Genomic DNA, 21,152 nt, shown 5'->3' on the forward strand with positions numbered 1-21,152 from the left:
AGGTAAGCATGCAAAATAGTAATTAAAGGTTTCCTAATTAATCTTGCATTTGAATTGTTTGAGCTCATATATATAGTACTTACAAAAAATCTGTCTGTTATATGACTTATATCTACTGCACCAACTTATTGAAATTTTACGTATACACTGTGAAAACTGAAAAGTAGCATAACTACATAACTGTGGTGCTATTTTGCTAAATCACCAACACAAGTTTTCTCGTAAACCCAATTTTACTTGTTGGAAATTGCAATTCTCAGAACCTGCCATATACAACAAATTTTTAAAAAACAAAAAATAACAAAAAGAATTCAGTCGAAAAATCTCTCTTCCTTTCTCTATATTAAGACAACAAACCTCATTTCAGATACAAAGGAGAGATATATATTGAGAGTGACATAGAAAAGAAGAAAGAGAAAAAAAAGAAGAAAGCAGTTGATGAGAATTGTTGAGATCAGAGACAACCATGTGTAATCCAAACACCAACACCACCACCATCACCAAAGGTGTAACAGAGAAACAAGGAGCAGAACAACAAAAAAGCCATGTATATTTATCAGTTATAGCACTACCCCAAGTCTTAAAACACCAAGAAAAACAACCCCCCCAAGGCCAAATCACATATTCATCAACAATCTCTGAAATCATCAAAGAAACAAAATCCTTATTTAGTCTTGCTTTTCCAATAGCTTTAACTGCTTTACTTCTTTACTCTCGTTCAATTCTTTCTATGCTTTTTCTTGGTAAACTTGGTGACATTGAACTTGCTGCTGGTTCACTTGCTATTGCTTTTGCTAACATCACTGGTTATTCTGTTCTTTCTGGTCTTGCTTTAGGCATGGAACCACTTTGTGCACAAGCTTTTGGTGCTCAAAGACCTAAACTCCTTTCTATAACACTTCATCGGTCTGTGATTTTTTTGCTCTTCTGTTCAATACCCATTTCAATTCTCTGGTTAAACATGGCTAAAGTTCTTGGTTACTTACATCAAGATCAACATATCACAAGTTTGGCCCACACTTATCTAGTCTTCTGTCTTCCTGATCTTTTGACTTACTCATTTTTTCATCCAGTGCGCATTTACTTACGTGCGCAAGGTATCACTTATCCACTCACATTAGCATCAGCAGCAGGTGCTTTTGTTCATGTTCCCATTAATTTTCTTCTTGTTTCTCATTTTCGGCTTGGTGTAGCCGGTGTAGCAGCGGCTTCAGCCGTTTCCAATTTGTTTATTTTGATGTTTCTGTTATCTTATGTTTGGGCTTCTGGTTTACATGAGCCCACATGGTCAGCTCCAAGTAGAGAATGTATAACTGGCTGGAAGCCTTTGCTTAAGTTGGCGGCACCAAGTTGTGTTTCGGTTTGTTTGGAGTGGTGGTGGTATGAGATCATGATTGTTTTATGTGGACTTTTAGTGAACCCAAAAGCTACGATTGCCTCAATGGGTGTTTTGATACAAACAACTGCATTGATTTACATATTTCCATCTTCATTGAGTTTTGCCGTTTCGACACGTGTCGGGAACGAATTAGGTGCTAATCGACCGCATCAAGCAAGGATATCAGCTGCTGTTTCGGTCTTTCTAGCCGCTATGATGGGCTTATCGGCTATGGTATTTGCTGCTGGACTGAAAGATAAATGGGCCCAAATGTTCACAAATGATGTCGAAATCCTGCGGTTGACATCGGCTGCCTTACCTATCCTAGGGTTGTGTGAACTGGGGAATTGTCCTCAAACGGTGGGATGCGGGGTGTTGAGAGGAAGTGCACGGCCAAGTACGGCAGCCAATGTTAACCTTGGTGCATTTTATCTTGTGGGTATGCCAGTTGCTATTGGGCTTGGGTTTTGGCTTGGTGTTGGATTCTGTGGGCTTTGGATTGGGTTGTTGGCAGCCCAAGTATGTTGTGCTGGGCTTATGATGTATGTGGTGGGTACCACAAATTGGAATGCTGAAGCTGAACGAGCACAGGTCCTAACGTGCACTGGGAGCACTGGTCTCCAACCCAAAGCTGGTAGTGAACATGAAAGTGGTGAACCTTTGGTCACCATTAAGGTGATATCAGCATAATAACTGCTTTGAAAAAAAAAAAAAATCAAAATCATTCTCTAGGGCCATTTTTTTTATTTTTTAATTTTTAATTTTTAATTTTCTCAACTTTATGTTGGGTTGTGAATTACTGATTTTTTTTTTGTTGAGATATGATAAAGAAAAGAAATTTCGGTTTTGTTTGATCTGTATCATGTGCTATGTTATCAGTTCCAGTTACAATTATAGCCTTTAAAGAGCATCCAGGTGAATTACTTGTGGGAGTTGTGGCCTGTTTTTCTTCTTGTTTAACAGTAATAGTAATCTTTGTCATTTTAAATGAAGTGTTTGCGTTAATTGGTAATTTTACGGTAGGTGCTCTTTTACTTTGGATGCGTCATAGATGGATGAGAGGGTGACAGCATAAAAACCCTACATGCCATGCCTGATTGGCCCAAACAAGCAAGCTGGTTTTTTGATGTGCAACATTGGACAGGTTAAATTGTTATGTACTTGTGGGTTCAATTTTATGAAACAGACCTAAAGCCAAACCCCATGCCATGACAAGTTTTGACAACCCAGCAAAATTGACTCGAGGTTGGAGACTTGGAGACTTCTGATATTATTACAAGTTAGGATCCAAACAAGCTCCATTACCTACCTGTGACTCTGTTACTCTGTGAGTATATATAATCCTATCTGCTACGGGCACCTCCTATTTTGTGTTGGGCAGACATTTTTTTTTTTTTTTTTTAATAAATTTGTCATTGCCTAAAAAAACATGTTTTGTGTTGGGCATTTTTCCAACTACATCAAGAACCTCCTACATATTTGGACTTTTAAAACGACCTCTCTAGGTTGTTTGGTACTAGGGTATGCCCGCCTCACGCCTACGGAGACCCGTGAGACCTCCAATTACGCTGTCAACTCAACGCTTCGTTGCCGTTGACGGCGTTAGCACGAAATCGAAGCGCATCTGCGAAACCGTGTTGGATTATTGCCTAAAAAAAAAACATGTTTTTGTGTTGGGCATTTTGTTGGCCAACTACATAAACCAAACAGAAAACCTCCTTTTGGCATTTTTGGATGCCTACTTTTAAAATTGAGCCCATGCTCATCTTCTAAGGTTGTTTTTGTGTGGGGTATGTGTTTAACTCACCCCATCGCCCATGGTTTTGAGTGCCATTTGAAAAGAAAATCTGTTTAATGCCTTAATGCCCCATGTTTTGAAAAGAAAAGTTTTCGGACCAATGCCGTTTAATGGACCATGTATAGTGCCCAACACAATTGCATACCTTAATTTAAGGCAAGGTCGAAGGAAATCAAAAATAAAACAAACTACAGTAAAAACAAGTTGAAAAAATCGGATCACATGTCACCAGAAACCGGATCATTTCATTTCTAGATCATCTGTCCCATCTATGTTTTATTCTCGTAGCGCAACTGCTACTCTTGTTAGTCACCGCTATTGTCACCCTTGCATTGGCAAGAGTTTTTTGCTCCAAAACAATGAAAACTCTCAATTTCCCTTGTTTCTCACTTGCATTGGGAATGCTCTTAGGCCAATGTTTTAGTTCAATCGAAATTAAAATGGTACAAATAGTTTGATTTGGAATAAATACTGACTACGGATAACCAATTTTGATAACCGAAAAATCTAGAATTTACATCGTTCTAAACACAGTTGTTGAATCGTTGATCTTTGTCAACTTGTCTAGTTCCAAGGTTTTGAGCAGATGAACTTGTTAAGGATGCACACATGACTTAGGTCATGTGTATCCGTTTATGTAATATATACAGTATATTTTTTGTGATTTTTTTTTCTTTATAGGTAGTTTAGTTTGTATATCAAGATTCTTTATGTAGAAATATTATATATCACCAAGAGAAAATATTACATAAAATAATAGGTTTATGTCATGTGTGTATCCTTAACAGAACTAATTAAAATATGTAACTAGCTTAGTTAAAGTACGATGAGTTGTGCAAATATGCATCCCTGAAAGAATCAATCTGCATATACTGCTTCACGCCTTCACTTACTTCAGCTCCATTGGCAAAGAGGCAAAGACTGAAATTTTAGTGCTCGAAGAATAAATAGTCTCCCCTTTTAGTGATCGAGACGTTGTTGCTCTTTACATGTAACTTTAGCATACCAAATGTTATCACTTCTCCATTTGGATAAAACTAGAAAAATATAACAATTCTTGTAGATCTTAATTGGGACCAGGAGTATCTTTTAGTTGAGATATATATATCCACGGCCAGAGTAGGCCATAATTGAGATCATTGCGGCAATGGCAACATACAGTATCATTAAAATTTAATTCCTACCTGAATAAAAGTTCGGTACTATTGTATGGCCATATTTAGTCACGGTTGGCCAATGGCAGTTGTACCATTGGTTGGGTAGAGGTGGATCAGTTGCAACGGAATCACTCTTGCAGATATCTGCACACGTGAATGCCATGTGCTTTGAGGGATAGGCAATTACTTTCCACAATCATGGCATAATTGGACCACTGGCCTTCCTCCAAACAGAACACAATGCTGTGAAACTTAGTTATATTTTGCGATCTCTCCGATTTGAAAATCAGTATTTGATTCAGGGAATTTTGTGGGAGGCTATTATTTTACTCGCTCCAAGTGTTGGCCTTTCAATTATTTTGGATTCAGGATACACAATATCTTTGCCAAAAACGGCATTTTTTTGTGGTATGACTCCAAATAACGAACACTTAGAGAACCTGTGTTATTTTATCAATTCAAAGGCAAATAACGAACACTTAGAGAACCTGTGTTATTTGATCAATTCAAAGGCTTAGTTAGTGTGTCAAACTGTTGTGAAATATAAGATGGGGATGGTTATATGAATTCCACCTTATAGTGATTCTAAAATTATTCCACTCCTTAAAAGTGGACTTACAAAAAGAATTGATGGCTATTTTTTTTTTGAGATATACATCACATGATGGAGAACACTCCATAAAAAATCAGTTCAATTAAATATATTTAATTTTGTCAAAAATTGTTATGAAATTAAAAAAAATTGGACTGTTGGATAATTTTGTAACATTCTAAATGATTTTTGATAAAGTTGTACATTTCCGAATGAATTGATTTTTTGTGAGGTAATTCTACCTCCAAATTCATTATAGTTAAGTTACATGAGATGTTGGCAATTTAATGGTCTTTTAATTTAAAATCGACAGTAAAATCATTGAGCAAATTGTCACCATCAAACTCCTTACAACACCAAAATTGGCATGTATTTGGCATGGAAGTCATGACATTTGAAGTTATGGCTTTACCAAAAAAAAAAAAAAGTTATGGCGTCACTGTTAATAAACCACGGACATAAGCACATGTTAACGTGTACTTAAACAGTGAATTTTCATAATAAAGGTCATCTATAACTCTATAGACTGTAGGGAGATTGTAGAAGGCCACACTGACTCTTAAACTATAGAGTGTCTAGGACATCCATTTGAGTCTGACGAAAAAAAAATGAGTCGAGTTTGGGCTTTCTGGACCCAAGATGGGGATGGAGGCCTCCGGCCCAAATACGCACTAACCAAGGATTTTTTTTTTTTCATTTTTTTAGTTTTACCCTCGAGAACTTTCGCTCGAACCATATTTCAACTTGTAATCAATCCATAGATACCGATTGATGATAAATAGGCACTCAAAACAAGTACATATTCGAGCATCATTGACCAACTCCTCACCAATCTCGATTCATTTCAATATGAACAACAATTCAACTTATTCGATTGACCAAAAAAAATATAATTATAATATTATATTAAGATTAAGAATATAAAAAGTACGTAATAAAGAAAGGTATTGATAATACATAATAGACTGAACTAAGAGCATTTTTCTTTTATACATGAACAATAAATTAAATAGAATTTATAGTATAAGACATAGCAAGACAAGTATTTATTATTTTCTTATTATTTCTAAGTATTTAGTACTGACGAGGCGACGAGCCATAGCAATTGCTCCTAAAAGAATTATCGAAATAAATTCAAATGGAAGAAAAAAATCTGTTGATAAATGAATCCCAATTTGTTGACCATTATTTATCAAGTCCTGTTATATAATCTGGTTTGATCTTGTAGTCCAAATAATCCCGTACCATGATATATCTGGGATAGTAGTAATTAGTGAAAAAAAAAATACTTCCACAAACCAGTGAAGTGGCTCCATCTCCAACGGCCCAAAGATGGAAATTTTTGTAATATTATGAACCATTCATGAACATCACAACAAATACAATTAATACATTTATTGCTCCCACATAAATAAGGAGTTGTGCGGCAGCTACAAAATGGGAGTTCGATGGAATATGGAATAAGGATGTGCACACAAGAACCAATCCTAATGAAAAGGCAGAAAAAATTGGATTGGTAAGTAATACCACTCCTAGACCTCCCGCTATAAGATCCAATCCAAAAAATTCTAAAAGGAAGTCGTGTATTGGTCTAGGTAAATCCATTCTATGTAAAAAAGCGATAAATTAAGTCGAAATGCTTCATAACCCTATTGATTGACCAAACCGGGAAAAAAGAAGTTACCCTTTTTTTTTATATGTTCCTAGTCGAATTAAATCTAATGGGGTTCCGGTTAATCTAGATATACTTAATTAATTGAATACCGTTTCTCTATCTGAAAGGTTCATTTTATATTTTCTATTTTTTAATATATTTATTCAAAATATAATTATATTATTTTATATAAATATAATATTTTGAAACCATCAAAGATATATATGAAGAGGCTTTAAATCTAAAGCAAACAAACCATTATTCTCATCACTCCATAGTTAGGATTTTTAGTTATTGACCAAGCAAAATGAAAGAAGCTTCACTATTTTAGATCAAAACTTAATCTTAGTAATTGGTAATTGTTCTTGAATCAAGTGGGTTACCCGTGGCTTTTTTTATTTGAGTCGAATTCATAATTGTTCAAATTGTGTAATCTCCAATTACTGATATTGGTAATCGACCCAAAGCAATTTGATTATAATTCAACTTGTGGCGATCATAAGTAGAAAGTTCATACTCTTCAGTCATTGATAAACAATTTGTTGGACAATACTCAACGCAGTTACCACAAAATATACGGATTCCAAAATCAATACTGTAATTAAGCAATAGTTTCTTTAGAATATGGGTTTCCAATTTCCAATCAACAACGGGTAGATCTATAGGGCATACCTGAACACATACTTCACAAGCAATGCATTTATCAAATTCAAAGTGGATTCGGCCGCGTAAACGTTATGATGTGATCAATTTTTCATAAGGATATTGAATAGATACAGGTAAACGATTCGCATGGGATAAGGTAATCATAAAACTTTGACCGATATACTTTGTAGCCCGTACCGTTTGTTGGCCAATTAGTTTTACCCCCCCAGTTCTTTCATCTGGAGGTTTACCTCCCCAAGATCATATCACATTCAAGTCAACTGTTATCTTTTTGGTCAATGCATGTAAAAAGACTTCATTGCCCTTTGCCCTTTTAATAGTTTTCTAGCTTTACCTCAAAGAACTTAGGCCAATTAGTTTTATCCTCCCCAGTTATTTCATCTAGAGGTTTACCCCCAGAATTTAGGTCAATTAGCTTTATTCCCCCAGTTCTTTCATCTAGAGATTTATCCCCCCAGAACTTAGGCCAATTACCTTTATCCCTCCAGTTCTTTCATCTAAAGGTTTACCCCCCCCCCCTAAGACTACAACACATCCAAGTCAACTGAATTTGACCGCAATGTTTTTGGTTAAGACAAATGAAAAGACTCCAATGCCCTTTTCTAGGTATAATTACATAAATACCCTATGACTTTGGCGAAGACAAAATTGGAATTCAAATCATCTAGGACACATGTCATGATCTTGTGAACTCTATCCGACGGCTACCACCAATTCTTATCAAATGACATCCACACCCTTAACATTATGAAATTACATAATTAACCTCACGATTGTTAAAAGCTACATGCATGCTAGGAGAAAACCAACCATGAAAGGGCAATGGAGTCTTTTTATGTGGTAGTGGTGTATGACTTGGAGAAGATAATGCTACAGTGATGGTAGTGATGATGTATGGCCGTCGGATAGAGTTCACAAGATCATGACATGTGTCCTAGATGATTTGAATTCCAATTTTGTATTTGCCAAAGTCACAGGGTATTTATGTAATTATACCTAGAAAAGGGCATTAGAGTCTTTTCATTTGTCTTGACCAAAAACATTACGGTCAAACTCAGTTGACTTGGATGTGTTGTGGTCTTGGGGGGGTAAACCCTCTAGATGAAAGAACTAGGGGGGTAAAACTAATTGGCCTAAGTTCTGGGGGGGATAAAGCTAATTGGCCTAAGTTCTCGGAGGGGGGTAAAACTAGAAAACTATTAAAAGTGCAAAGGAAAATGAAATCTTTTTACATACATTGACCAAAAAGATAACAGTTGATTTGGATGTGGTGTGATCTTAAGAGGAGGTAAACCTCTAGATGAAATAACTAGAAGAGGGGTAAAACTAATTGGCTTTCTTTTTTATCACATTCCTCTTGTAATTCCATGTTTGTCTGACGAGTATACGTTCACATAAAAGATAACTCAATCTATAGTTCCTTAGGCATCCATCTCAGTGGACGTCCCAGCTCGAACCCATTTGATATGCTGCACTTTGCCATAATATAATTTTTGGTAAAGTTAAGATTTAGATCAGGGTATCAGGCATTCAGGGCTACTCTCTTGAACAAAAAACAAAGAAAAAAACAAAATTTACCCTTGAATAACGAACAGTAGTATAAAGAGAGCTGAAAGCTTGACTTCAATTGGTCACTGAGGATATTATAAATATATAAGTATCTCAACATAGATTAGTATAGGTTTACATTATTGTGCCTGTTGGTTGTGCATTTGTATCAGATATTTGATAATTCAGCATGCTTGAAAGCTAGCCGTCGAAAACAGTATAATATTCAGTTCAAACAAAACCTAGCTTGGATCTACGCATAGAGGTCCCGAGTAGCCTTTCGGGCTCCTTAGGGAGCAGCATGACTGCGCCATTCCTTAGTGTTGAAGACTTATTAGAGGAAAAAAATGATCAAGAAAAAGAAAGAAACAAGACAACATCATACCTTACCATTATGCTTCTCACATGGTGAACCTTTTAAGCCCTTGATTATGGTCCTTAAACTTGAACCCTCTTCCCATTCCTTCAATCAATGTGACTCCCCTACTCCCCTTATCTAAACATCTATTTTATATTTCTTTTCAAACACTTCTTCCCACTCTCCCTTTGTCAAAACCTACCAACACCATCATCATCACCCAACCTCCCCATCATGCATGTCTATACTAGAAAATTAATAATTTTGCAACAAATAGTATAGTAGTAGTACCTGCCCATGGCCAAATACTATATAACACTTATCATCTCACTGTCCACACTCTTTTGAAGACTAGCACACACTTCTAACACTATATGTAGGAAGTTGGAGATAGTCATGAACTTGTCTAGCTTACAAGCAACAGGAGAAAGTCCAGAAGACTTGAATATTCTCCATTGCAACTTTCCATGTGAGAATTTGAAGAGGCAATATGTAGGTGCTACTTGCATGATTTTTCTAGTTAAGTTTAATTTTTTTATCAAATTGTGTTGATATGTCTCCTAGAGTTGGAGCCTATCACCTTAACACATGGCTCCTGCATGGCATTATATAATTCTATAAGAGTTCATGTACTCACTTATCATACCCTTACTCCCTCTAATTCGACACCTGGGTCCAAGCAAGATGTATACATAGGAGAATTTGAGGTATGTATAGCAGAATAGGATGTCCATCATGTTTACATGTACTGTGCTTAGCTTGCGTGCAGTGAATGACAGAAGGATTACAGCTTGTTTGAAGATGGATAAGTTGCAAAGATAAGCTAGGGAAGACGCTTTATTTACATCCAAAGAACTTTATAATAATGTATCTTTTTTTTTTTATAGTAACTTTATAATGTGTCATGTATCAGGCTAAAAAAAAAACAAAAAATCAAAATATATAAGAGAAACAGGGTTGAGTAAAAGTGCCTTAGTAAATCGGTCGAGTTAAATCTCTAGTTTGCTTCTTCTTTACTGAGACACAGTACTAGAGTACGTATAATTAATACTCAACGCAAATTGAAACCAACTTTGCGCATCTATGGCAGGCAGTGGCGGAAAGCCCATTGAATAGGAATGTAAATATGAACCCGAGGTGAGCCAGAATCCAAAGAAAAATATCGAGAGCATACAAAATAATAATAATATATATATTAATGTATTAGGATAAAAAAAAATAATAATAATCAAATCTAAACAAGTACTAGTTCATAGTTGTTTCTTGTTTGCCTTTTTTTGTTTCATCCTTCTTCATCTTTGAAGAAACGGGTTTGTCATAGATCCGTTTTGATAAAGATCAACTTGGTTGTCAATGCTATCAAAATAGTTCATTTTTCAATATATGTTATTAAACAATCATTCAACCATTCATCCTCTATCCAATTCTATCTTAAAAGCTACATCACCATATTTTTTTTTTTAATTTGTTTTTCAAGATTTTTTTTTTTCAATTTTGCGATTCTTTATGATATTCATAGCAGAAAATGCCCCCTCTCCACGATGGCAAAGAGTATCAGCAAATTAATAAAAGTAAAATCAAAATCCAAACTTAATCACCATATTTTTTAATTTGTTTTCAAGTTGTTATTTTTTCATTTTTTTTTCAACAAATAAACAAGTGGGTACACAATGTCTTTAATTAATAATATATATATTAATGTATTAGGATAAAAAAAATTAATAATAATCAAATCTAAACCATTTTTTTTGGCGTTAAGAGGTATCAATGCTAATTCCATTTGTTATTAAACAATCAAACTTCATCCGTGTCCAATTCTACATTCATGATTAATGATATAATTCTCAACTTAATCAACAATCCATTAATTCCATTTTTTTTGGCCGATCTATCTCTGAAAAAATCATTAATGATATAATTCTCAAGGATGAAGTCGAAATCATCGCAAAAGTCGGATCAACTTTTGCTTATTGAAAGCAACAAACAAATCAATAGGATCAAGTCATGCCATACAAAGAAGTAATTCTGTGTTTGCTTCATTAAATCGGTCATTTAACTCTTGGAGTTGCAAATCAATACAATGATAGAATAATCCAACATGATAGTAATGTAAATTGGTGTTTCCTTCTGCTCTTTGTCGAGACCTCCCTCGAGCCATACACCTCTCTTCCATATTTGGAATAACCACATCATGTTTGGCACATAGTGAAGAAACTTAAGTTAGGATACTATCCCACACATCATCTCTCATCGTCTGTAAGCGTACCTTTGTTATTTTAACAAGAGCCATGGAATTGACAATGTCTTGGTCTTCACGCTGCAAAACCTTTGACAAATCATTGCTAATTCCTAGTATCGCTTTCATCAAATGTAAATTGAAGATAAATTCAAAAGATTGCACTGAATCCAATAATCCGTAAGCCTCACCTCTTTGTTCCGAACTTGAACCATCTTCCACTACATTATTAAGCACATCAACTACTGAACTATACGTGGTTATCATGCCAAGAAGTGTATAATAGTGTGAGCCCCATCGAGTGTGACCAGATCGTTTAAGACTAGTTTCTTGATTCAACCCTTTGCCACTTGAAATTTCTCTGCTTTGTAACGCTGCAACAACTCTAGCCTTCATTGCATCGCGCAACATATCCCGTCGCTTACATGATGCTCCAACAGTATTTACCATATTAGAGAGAATACTAAAAAGGTTAGTGATTGACTCATGGTTCTTTGCAACTGATACAAAGGCTAACTAAAGCTGATGGGCAAAACAATGAACATAAAATGCAGACTTATTCTCCTTCATTACAAGTGCTTTTAGGCCATTCAAATCACTTTGCATATTGTTGGCCCCATCATACCCTTGTCCACGCAGTCTAGATATGCTCAACCTGTGCTTGGAGAACAACTCATCGATTGCCTTTTTAAGTGTTACTGCACTTCTTTCCTTAACATGCACAACTCCAAAAAATCTCTCAATCACGCAACCTTTCTTGTCGACATAATGCAAAACAATTGTCATTTGCTCCTTAATTGATATATCACGTGCTTCATCAACTAAAATAGCAAACAATGAATTTCCATGATCTTTTAGAATAGCATTTATAGTTTCCACAGTAGCTGAATTCACAATATCTTTTTGGATATCAGGCGAGGTCAATTTCCGATTTTTGGAAGCATTATCAAGAACTTTCTTAATGAATTCGTTATGATCTTTCAGAAACCGTATAAGTTCAAGAAAATTACCTTTATTGATCGACTTATTTGATTCATCATGGCCACGGAAAGCTAAACCTTGTCTCAAAAGAAACCTAATGCAATCAATTATTGCAGTTAGGTGTATTCGATAATCCCTTCGAACTTGGTCAGATTGTCTGTGAAGAAATGTCTCGATATGCTGCTCTTGATTTAACAAAGCCTGTGCTGCCCTGTAAACAATATTATGAGCACTATTTGGTCCTCCAACGTGCTCTTTTAATTTGGCTTTCCTTTCCCAATTAGTAAACCCCCTGTGAGAAAAACCATCCCCACCTCCTTATGCCCCCTTATTAGGTTTAAAGAGATAACAATATAGACAAAATGTGGCATCCTCGTGAATACTATATTCCAACCAACTAAAATCCTCATACCACTCTTTCTGAAAGCGTCGGATTCTCTTGCCTCTTGTTCTTAGAGGAAAATCATGATTAGGCTGGCAAGGACCCCTAAGCAAATATGTTATTCTCTCCGAGTCTTGATCATTAGGATGATAATCTGAAATCTTTTTCCTCAGTATAGGGTCTCCCTGAAGACTAGACAAGTCAAATTCTTCATGATTTTCACGTTGAACCTGCTTTGACGTGGGTTGTTCAACACCACCATCATCAGTTTCTTGGTGACTTCGCTTTGAGGAGGATCCTACTTCAACACTGACAACATTATTTGTGTTATTATGTGGTTGAGTAGGTTGAGCGGGCAACGACTTTCCTTTGATCAAATACTTTAATATATCTGTTTAAATAATTAAAATAAACCATTAATCAACTTAATTGAAATTGCACCAATTAAAATAAACCACCAATGATATTATTATATTCACAAAATAAAATTAAATAAAAATATGTGGTTTAATGAATTCACAAAAAGAATACAAAAAAATTAAAAAATATGGCTTAGGAATCAATATAAAAAGATAAAAAAGAAGACAAGAAATTTAATAATATTAGGCTTACTTAGAAGAATTTAGGAATTATAGATAGCTAACTAGAATAATAGAGAGAGGGATAAAAAGTGGAGTACCTAGGTCGTGATTTTATATAACTTTTTGATAAGGAGAGAAAAAGTCAAAGTGGAGTATGATAAGTGCTCAAAAAGTGCAATTTAACCCTCGATTATGCCTCTTGTTTAGCCATCTTAGTGGACTAATAGTGTTTATAAGTTGTGTTTTAAGATTCTACAGGTGAAAAAGAGAGTTTTGTAGAATATTATAGAAAAAAAGGTAAAACGGAGCAATTCGGAGCATTAAGGATCACATGGGAAGCCCGTGGACAATCATGGAGAAGGCCAAGGAATTGGAGCTATTAAAGATGCGACTTGGACCTATTTTAAAGCTTATTTGGAAGCCCAAGGCCAAAGGATTCATTGCTTGGACCAAAGCCTGCAAAAGAGGATAGAATGATAGAGCAGAAAAGACAAAATAGGCTTACACGTCTGGGACTCATGGATCGAGCGTCCAGACGCATTGATTGCATCTGAGATGCATGAATAGTGCGTCCAGACGCATGGATCAACACTGTAGCCAATTTCTTCTCAGTTTTGGAGACGAAGTTGGACTCTGAAAAAAGTCTATTTGTATTAGGAAACAAATGACGGTTTAGAATGCTTCTAGAGCTCATTGTAACCTCTATAAATAGAGGACCTAAGTGCCTCATGTAATTTGTCAATTCACTTATACTCTTGTCTCCAGAACTTGAGGCAGAGAGAGATTAATAATAAAAGATCGGTTTTAACTAGCCGAGTCTTAATAAATTAGTCTTTCTAGTCTTATGTTCTTCGATTCTTCTTCTTCTCGTTCTTCGTGTTCTTTCTTCTTTATGGAAGGCTAATCTTCTCCTTCAAGGGAGGAGATGAATCCGGTGCTTAAGGTTTAATGATTCCTCTGGTTCATGGTGTTCTTCAATCAGGTTAGTTCTTTATGTTTTTAGTTATTAGTTCCATTGCCCAGACCAGGGGATGGAAGTATAGATTAAAGTTTTTATTTATTGCAATCGAATATCATGCTAGTTTAGGGTTGTATTTATTGCAATTGAATATTTGTTAGTAAAATGCTTTTATTTATTGCAATTGAATACAATGCTAGAATAGGGTTTTATTTATTGTAATTGAATATTATACTATTATTCTCTACTATTCTTCTAGTTGTGTATTGTTTTAGAGTAAGGGAAGTATTCCTTGTGTTTGTCTTAGATGGTGATTCATTGAATAGCTACCCAAGCTCACATAAAAGGAAAGAAGATACTAGTAACATGAACATAGGAACAACCTTAAGTAGAGTTATTTGTTAACGATGTTTTGTCCAAGAGGGCATCGACACTCGCTCGATTGCCTACTTGTAGTCTACTTGTGAGAACAACCATGAAGCAAAAGGTCACAAATCAAAAGTATTGGTGGATTCTAATCTCTTGAATTCCCTCTCTTATAAATTCTCAATAGTTTAGTTTAGTTTAGTTAGTTTAGTTTAGTTTAGTTTAGCATTAGAATCTACAATATCTATAATAATAGTTTTTAATCCCTCAAACCCCCTTTCCAGTCCTGTCCTTCATATAACATACACTTAAAAGTGGAAGGATACCTTACTCATCCTTTACTTATTGAGGGATAATTGGGTTTTGATACGCTTCTATTTTGTTCAACGACCATCATCTATCCATATCCCACATACACCATCTACATACACAAAAAGAGGCATTGTCAAATGGCGTCGCTACCGTTTTAAGTTGTTTATGTTTAACGTTTTCTTTCAAGATTAAAAGTTTGGATCTTGAGGTAATTTTAGCCGCATCATCCATCCTTTTGAGAAAGAAAGAAGCTTGAAGGACATCTCGAAGACAAGATCTACCATCCAGGTTAGTCGAATTTTCATTCTTTTTATTTCATTCTTAGTATAGTTGCACCGTAGTTTAGTTTTATTGCTTTCTTAGTATAGTTGCATTGTAGTTTAGTTTTATTGCTTTCTAGTATAATTGCATTTAGGACATTTTCAACAATTGAAGTGAAATATCAAACTCTAGTGTTTCTTGTCTGAATCTTGACAAATGGACTATCGTCTGTGGGCCGTCGTACTTAAGCAATCCAAGTGATTCACCATAACCCTAGAAGAGACAACTTTAGACAACAGGCGAGATACTAGCTGCAAAGCCTAACCCAGTTGAAGGAAAGTAGTTTTGCATATTTGTATAATTTAGAATAGTTGTATATTAGTTTAATTGCATTCAAGCATAGTAGGATAGTTTTTCATCATCTTCGCATAGCAAGAATACTAGACAAGAATGATACAATGGCCACACGCAATTGATGGAGGTGTTATGGACACCAATAACCTGAAGCTATCCCACCCATGCAAGCACAACAGAGGAAGAAGCTGAGCGATTTCTATTCGCCAATCATTGGAGACCCACCCAAAGAAGATTGTTTTTCCAGAGACAGAAGCTAACCAGTTTGAACTTAGAGCATCAGTAATCTCTATGCTTCCAAAGTTCAATGGTTTAGACAATGTTCATCCATATGTTCACATGAACAAATTTCTATCAATCCTCAGAACTTTCAAGAACCAGAATATCAAAGATAAGAGTATCAAGTTGATTCTTTTTCCGCTCTCACTCGAAGGTAAAGCCTCTGAATGGTTAATTGCACAGCCGATCAATTCAATAGACAACTGGGAGAAGTTGAGAACAAAGTTTATGAACAAGTTCTACCCACCCCAGAAGACAGATGCCATGCAGCAAGTTATCAACAATTTCAAAGGAAAAGTGACTGAAGAATATCATCAAAGCTGGGAGAAATTCAATAATCTGCTAGTCTCATGTCCACATCATGGATATGACAAGAGAACACTGGCTCATTTTTTCTATCGAGGAGTCTCGATGATGAACAAGCAGATGATACAGTCAATGCACAAAGGCAAGTTTACATCAATGGATGGAGAGGAAACTTAGAACTTTCTCGAGAATTTAGCTGAAGAAACACAACAATGGACTACTAGCAACGAGGATGTATAACAAGGATGTAGATAGAATGGAGGGGGAGCCAAAGAAATTTGGTTACCAAGCATATGAACAATCAGATCAAGAACTGAAGTCTACATTGGCCAGCCTGGCCACCAACATTGAAACTCTGAGTAAGAAATTCAACCAGTTCTTTATGAATCTCTCCAAGATCAACAAGTCTCAAGCTAAATCTCTCCCAGTCATGCAAGCTAGTCGATACTGTGAAGTTTGTTCAGACACTTCCTATGCAACTCTAGAATGTCCTAGTTACTATCAACATGCATCAGTTGGAAAGTACAATGTGAACTCATTTCAGAGGCCCAACCAAGTTGGTAATAACTTTCAAGGTAATTATTGGAGACAGAACGTTGGACCCCCAGGTTCTCAAGATCAAAGTTATATTCCACAGACAAGTCAAGCTTCACAGTTGGTTCCTCAACAACAATTTTACTCTCAGCAGAATTCCAATACAAGTGAAGAGTTAGTGCCTAATCCTAGGAGAAATTATGCCGCACCAGCCAACCTGGAGAATGTAATTACTTTGCTATCACAGAAAAATCAGAAGTTTGAAAGTATTCTAGAGCTTCTTGGACAGTCTCAGCTCAATCTCCAGCAATCTCAGGCAAGTCAATGTTCTAGAATGGAGTCTCTCGAGGCCAAGGTTGACCAACTCACTACTGCTTTGTCTATAAAGACACAAGCCACTCAACCTAGCTTATTGGAACCAATATGGAAGAGTGAAGATGTATGCCATATTGGGACAACTTTTAGTACTGATCACTTCCATGATCATGTCAGCTCAATTACTACTCTCAGATCAGGATTGAAGATAGACAACAAGGTTGACTTACCTTCTCATAATGACATTGCTACAGAGCAACCGATTAAGATTCAAATGAAGTTCAAAAGGAAGTGGGGGAAATCCTTTCAACTCCCATTTGTCAAGATAACCAAGACAAGATATGCAAGAATGCCAAAGAGAAAGAAGAGCAGACACATGCTGATGTGTTTGTACTGAAGAAACCTTTTCCTATGTTTTTGCTCAAAGCAAAAAGGACAACCAATTTTTAGAGATGAAGGAGGCATTTAAGAAAGATAACATCAATATCCCCTTTCTCAAAGCGATCAAGCAGTTGCCATCATATGCCAAATTCTTGAAGGATGCATGCAACATAAAGAGAAGTACTCATGTTCTAAAGAGAGAGCGTTTCTAATAGCCGGACAAACAACATCTATTATCCATCGCCAAAGCTCTAGTCAAGCTCAAAGATCCGGAAGTCCTATAATATCATGCAAGATAGGAGAAAAATTCACGGGTAATGCTCTTTTAGACCTTGGTGCTAGTGTTAATCTCTTGCCATATCATGTGTACCAAGCGTTGGGCCTGGAGAACCTAAAGCCTACAAAAGTCAAATTGAAGTTAGCTGACCGTTCTACTAAGATTCCCAGAGGCATAGTTGAGGATGTTCTTGTTCAAGTAGCCGATTTCTACTATCCAGTGGATTTCATTATGATAGACACCCAGGAAGCCTTTGATAAAATACCAATTATTCTAGGCCGACCTTTCCTCGCTACCGCAATAGCTTTGATAAATTGTCACAACGGTGAAATAAAGATCAACTTTGGTAAGATGTCCATGGACATAAATATCTTTCACCTATTACATAAAGATTGTGATGACACCGAAGGTGGAGAGGTGTACTTCCTTGATAGCATGATACAAGAATCCTTCCCATTCGAAGATACAGTTGAGAGTTCTCAATCTACAGAAAACTGTGATGAACCTGAGAACCCAACCACAGAGGCGTTGCTAGCCATGTTCTTAAAATCTCTACAGAAAATTCAGGATTTAAGTGAGCAGAATGGAAAATTGGCAGAGAAAGTATCATACCTTGAGAAGATGAACTTTACATTTCAGGATGAACAACAGACTTCTGCCCAGAAAAATCAGTTACTAGAGAATCAACTTAAAGAAGTTTTGGAAAAACAACAGAATCTAGAAACTGAAATGAGTCTTCTAAAGCAGAAAATGGACGATATTGATAAGAAGCATTGCACTGTTGAAGCCTCTTCTACACCATCATTTTCTGAACGAGAGAAGTATGTGAACCAGTATACCGCCCACCTTGAGTGCAGTCAGCCAGACATCCATTATCATTACTGTGGTGGTAAAGGGCATATCAGATACTATTGTCCTGTTAAAAAGAAAGATTTTTGTCAATCTTTTACACAGAGGAACCACAAGGCCTATCACACAATCATCAGACCTAAAATAATTCAAGGTAGAGAAGCAACTTCACCAGCAATCTTTCTGGCATATCAAGGAGTATTTTTGACAACCCACAAGGTGAGACCTCCTCGTCCTCCAAACATTCATCAGATTTGGGTAAGAAAATCTGATCTCCTCACTCAAAATTGATAATGCATGATATATAGACTTAGGGATCTGACATAAAAAGACCTAACAAAAAAAAAAAAAATCTTTGTAAAAGGAAATGTTCTTATTTTTGGGATTAATTTTGATATTCGGCATCAATGGTAACATCTTTCCTTTTTCTCATTCATTTAATTTACTTAATTTCTATACATTGAGGACAATGCATATGTTAAGTTGGGGGAGGGTGTACTTGAGAAGTACTTGAGAAATGAATTTCGAAAATTAGTTTTCAAAACCAAAAATATTTTTGTTTCTATATCGATAAGATGAGAAAAATGAATTTTAATGATGAGTCCGGGATATAGATTCTATACTGCTTAGTGTTGAGTTTGATAGATACTTGATATTATTGATTTCATTACCGCTTAGACTATTTATTATGCTCGGACATAGTTCTTGTTGATAGAATTTTTTATCAAGGCACCACCACCATAATACTTGGTCAGTTTTGTGTACTTTTGCTAGAAGAGAGATTTAAACCCCTAGTAAACTGGAAGTAGAATTTTTAGACTTAGCCCGTGAGACTTGAGCTTTATACCTATTCTTTAGAGAGTTCTTACGAAAAATCTGAGTCTTAGTGACTCAACATCTTTCAGTTCTTTATGTCGTTGTAATATAGTCTCATTATTCGTTGATTTGGTTAATCATGAAGTGACATCAACTGGGGAGATAGCCATTAGGTCTTGTAGTCTATTCGAAACAGAGTATCATATTGATAAGTCAAATAGTGAACCCATTCAGCCTTTATCCCACCTAGTAGGACCATCATGCTAAACCCTTTTGAGCCTTACAATAAGCCATTTTCTTTCATTAAACCCTTTACCCTTTACCCAACTCCAGACAAGGAGTATAGCCAAAATATTTATCAGCCATAGCCATATGTTTCTGAGAATACGAGGGGCACAAAGAGGAAGAAATAACAGAAAAAGAAGATTACAAGGAAATACCAGAGAGATACAATGAAGACCATCATTCTGTTCTAAGTGAAAGAAGCTAGTGGAAAACAAACATATCCAGTACTAATCAAGGATATACCACTGAGCTAAAGAAAAATAAAAAATAAAAAAAAAAAAAAAAAAAGAAAAAAAAGAAGAAGAAGAAGTTGAACAGAATGGATGGAAAAGCTAAGACAAAGGAAGAATTTTCTCTGCAATACAGAATTTGAAGAAATCTTCCAAATAAATAAAGAAAACCCTTTATTATTTTTCAGAAAAAACCTTTGAATCCTTTTTACCTTTCCTTCATAAACCAATACCCAAGCCAAGTTACAACCCATGACTTATCATTACAAGATGGTAGTGCAGCCTAGAATAGGTGAGAGGATGCTAAAGTGAAGGACCCGACACTTCATATGTGATTGACATTCTTTCCATGAGACTAATTTCATCCAGAAGTCCGTTTTTCAAGGTAGTATGTGGGATGTTCGGATGCATTATTCTTTTCCCCACATACATGAGGTAAAATAGTAGACCATCTTCTGAGAGTATGACCGATGAGGATTGAAAGTCGAGATTATCTACCTATGGTAAACTAGGGATTCCGTTTGTTGGATAGGAGAGTATAGGAGATTGACTAAGTACACACATAAGCTTTGATTGAGAATTTTGTCAATTTTTACTATCTCCCATCATAATCTATGAGTCTTTCCTGCAATGTAGTTAGCAATGGAGACCGTCTGTTGGAGTAAGCACTAAGTGGGTAAGGAATTTCTCTCTCTGAAAAATACTATCATTCTTGAACATGCTATTGATTGATTTTGTGGGTATATCACCTGAAAACCCTTACGAGACTATAACTCGTCCTTTTTGGGGAACTTAAAGGTTTAAAGCCTTGTTGCATATGGTAAATGCAATTGCAATGCCTGCGAAAGTGAGTTAGGATTTTATTTTTGTTATTAGGATGTGATTTTGATCACTTATCTGAGTACGTATTGGTTTTGGTTTCTTTGTTTGGTTTCGGTGGTTTGTGTGTTGCCTGTTGAGTCTAAAAGATGTCCTGTATGATGGACTTTATACTGTTGAGTCTGCTTTCTTTTTGTGGTAAAATTTTCGGTTATGGGTTTTAATTTTTGCCGAACAATAAAAAAAAAATTAGTTTTGCCGAAAGTTGAGGGTGAGCCAGGGCGTACCCTGGGCGCCTTGGCTTCGCCACTGGCGGCAGGGACGAGCGTGCTAAGCTTGAACAATAAATAGGCCTGTGTGTACAAAATTGAAAGTAATAATAACATTAATTTTTAGGGTGATTTTTATAAGCATGGCCAAAAGACCACAAAAACAATTTATTAATTGTGATTCCATAAGAATTTTTGGGCTAATGACAC

The 21,152-nt window shown here is 35.9% G+C and overlaps 3 protein-coding genes across 3 annotated transcripts in view; 1 reads left to right on the forward strand and 2 right to left on the reverse strand.

The window, feature by feature from the left end:
* The first annotated feature begins 313 nt into the window (after positions 1 to 313).
* Positions 314 to 2,370, forward strand: LOC147511759 (protein DETOXIFICATION 51-like). Its single transcript, XM_086603422.1, has one exon. It carries the CDS (start codon positions 467 to 469, stop codon positions 2,066 to 2,068), a length of 1,602 nt encoding a protein of 533 aa, XP_086459548.1. The 5' UTR covers positions 314 to 466; the 3' UTR covers positions 2,069 to 2,370.
* An 8,996-nt stretch (positions 2,371 to 11,366) lies between these two features.
* On the reverse strand, positions 11,367 to 11,837 carry LOC147511760 (uncharacterized). Its single transcript, XM_086598554.1, has one exon. It carries the CDS (start codon positions 11,835 to 11,837, stop codon positions 11,367 to 11,369), a length of 471 nt encoding a protein of 156 aa, XP_086454680.1.
* A 66-nt stretch (positions 11,838 to 11,903) lies between these two features.
* The window catches only part of LOC147511761 (uncharacterized), a 58,923-nt gene continuing 49,674 nt past the window's right edge, over positions 11,904 to 21,152 (reverse strand). Inside the window, exons 3-4 of the mRNA XM_086598555.1 lie at positions 12,781 to 13,141; positions 11,904 to 12,660 (exon numbers count right to left, since the gene is read on the reverse strand). Of these exons, the coding sequence (XP_086454681.1) occupies positions 11,904 to 12,660; positions 12,781 to 13,141 (1,118 nt within the window). The remainder of the gene's footprint in view (positions 12,661 to 12,780; positions 13,142 to 21,152) is intronic.

The sequence above is a fragment of the Coptis chinensis genome, chromosome 3, assembly GCF_015680905.1.
Source record: "Coptis chinensis isolate HL-2020 chromosome 3, ASM1568090v1, whole genome shotgun sequence".
NCBI classification, from domain to species: Eukaryota; Viridiplantae; Streptophyta; class Magnoliopsida; order Ranunculales; family Ranunculaceae; genus Coptis; species Coptis chinensis.

Coding starts and splice junctions, on each gene's coding strand:
- LOC147511759 (XM_086603422.1), top strand. CDS start 467: ATGTGTAATCCAAACACCAACACCACCACCATCACCAAAGGTGTAACA.
- LOC147511760 (XM_086598554.1), bottom strand. CDS start 11,837: ATGGTAAATACTGTTGGAGCATCATGTAAGCGACGGGATATGTTGCGC.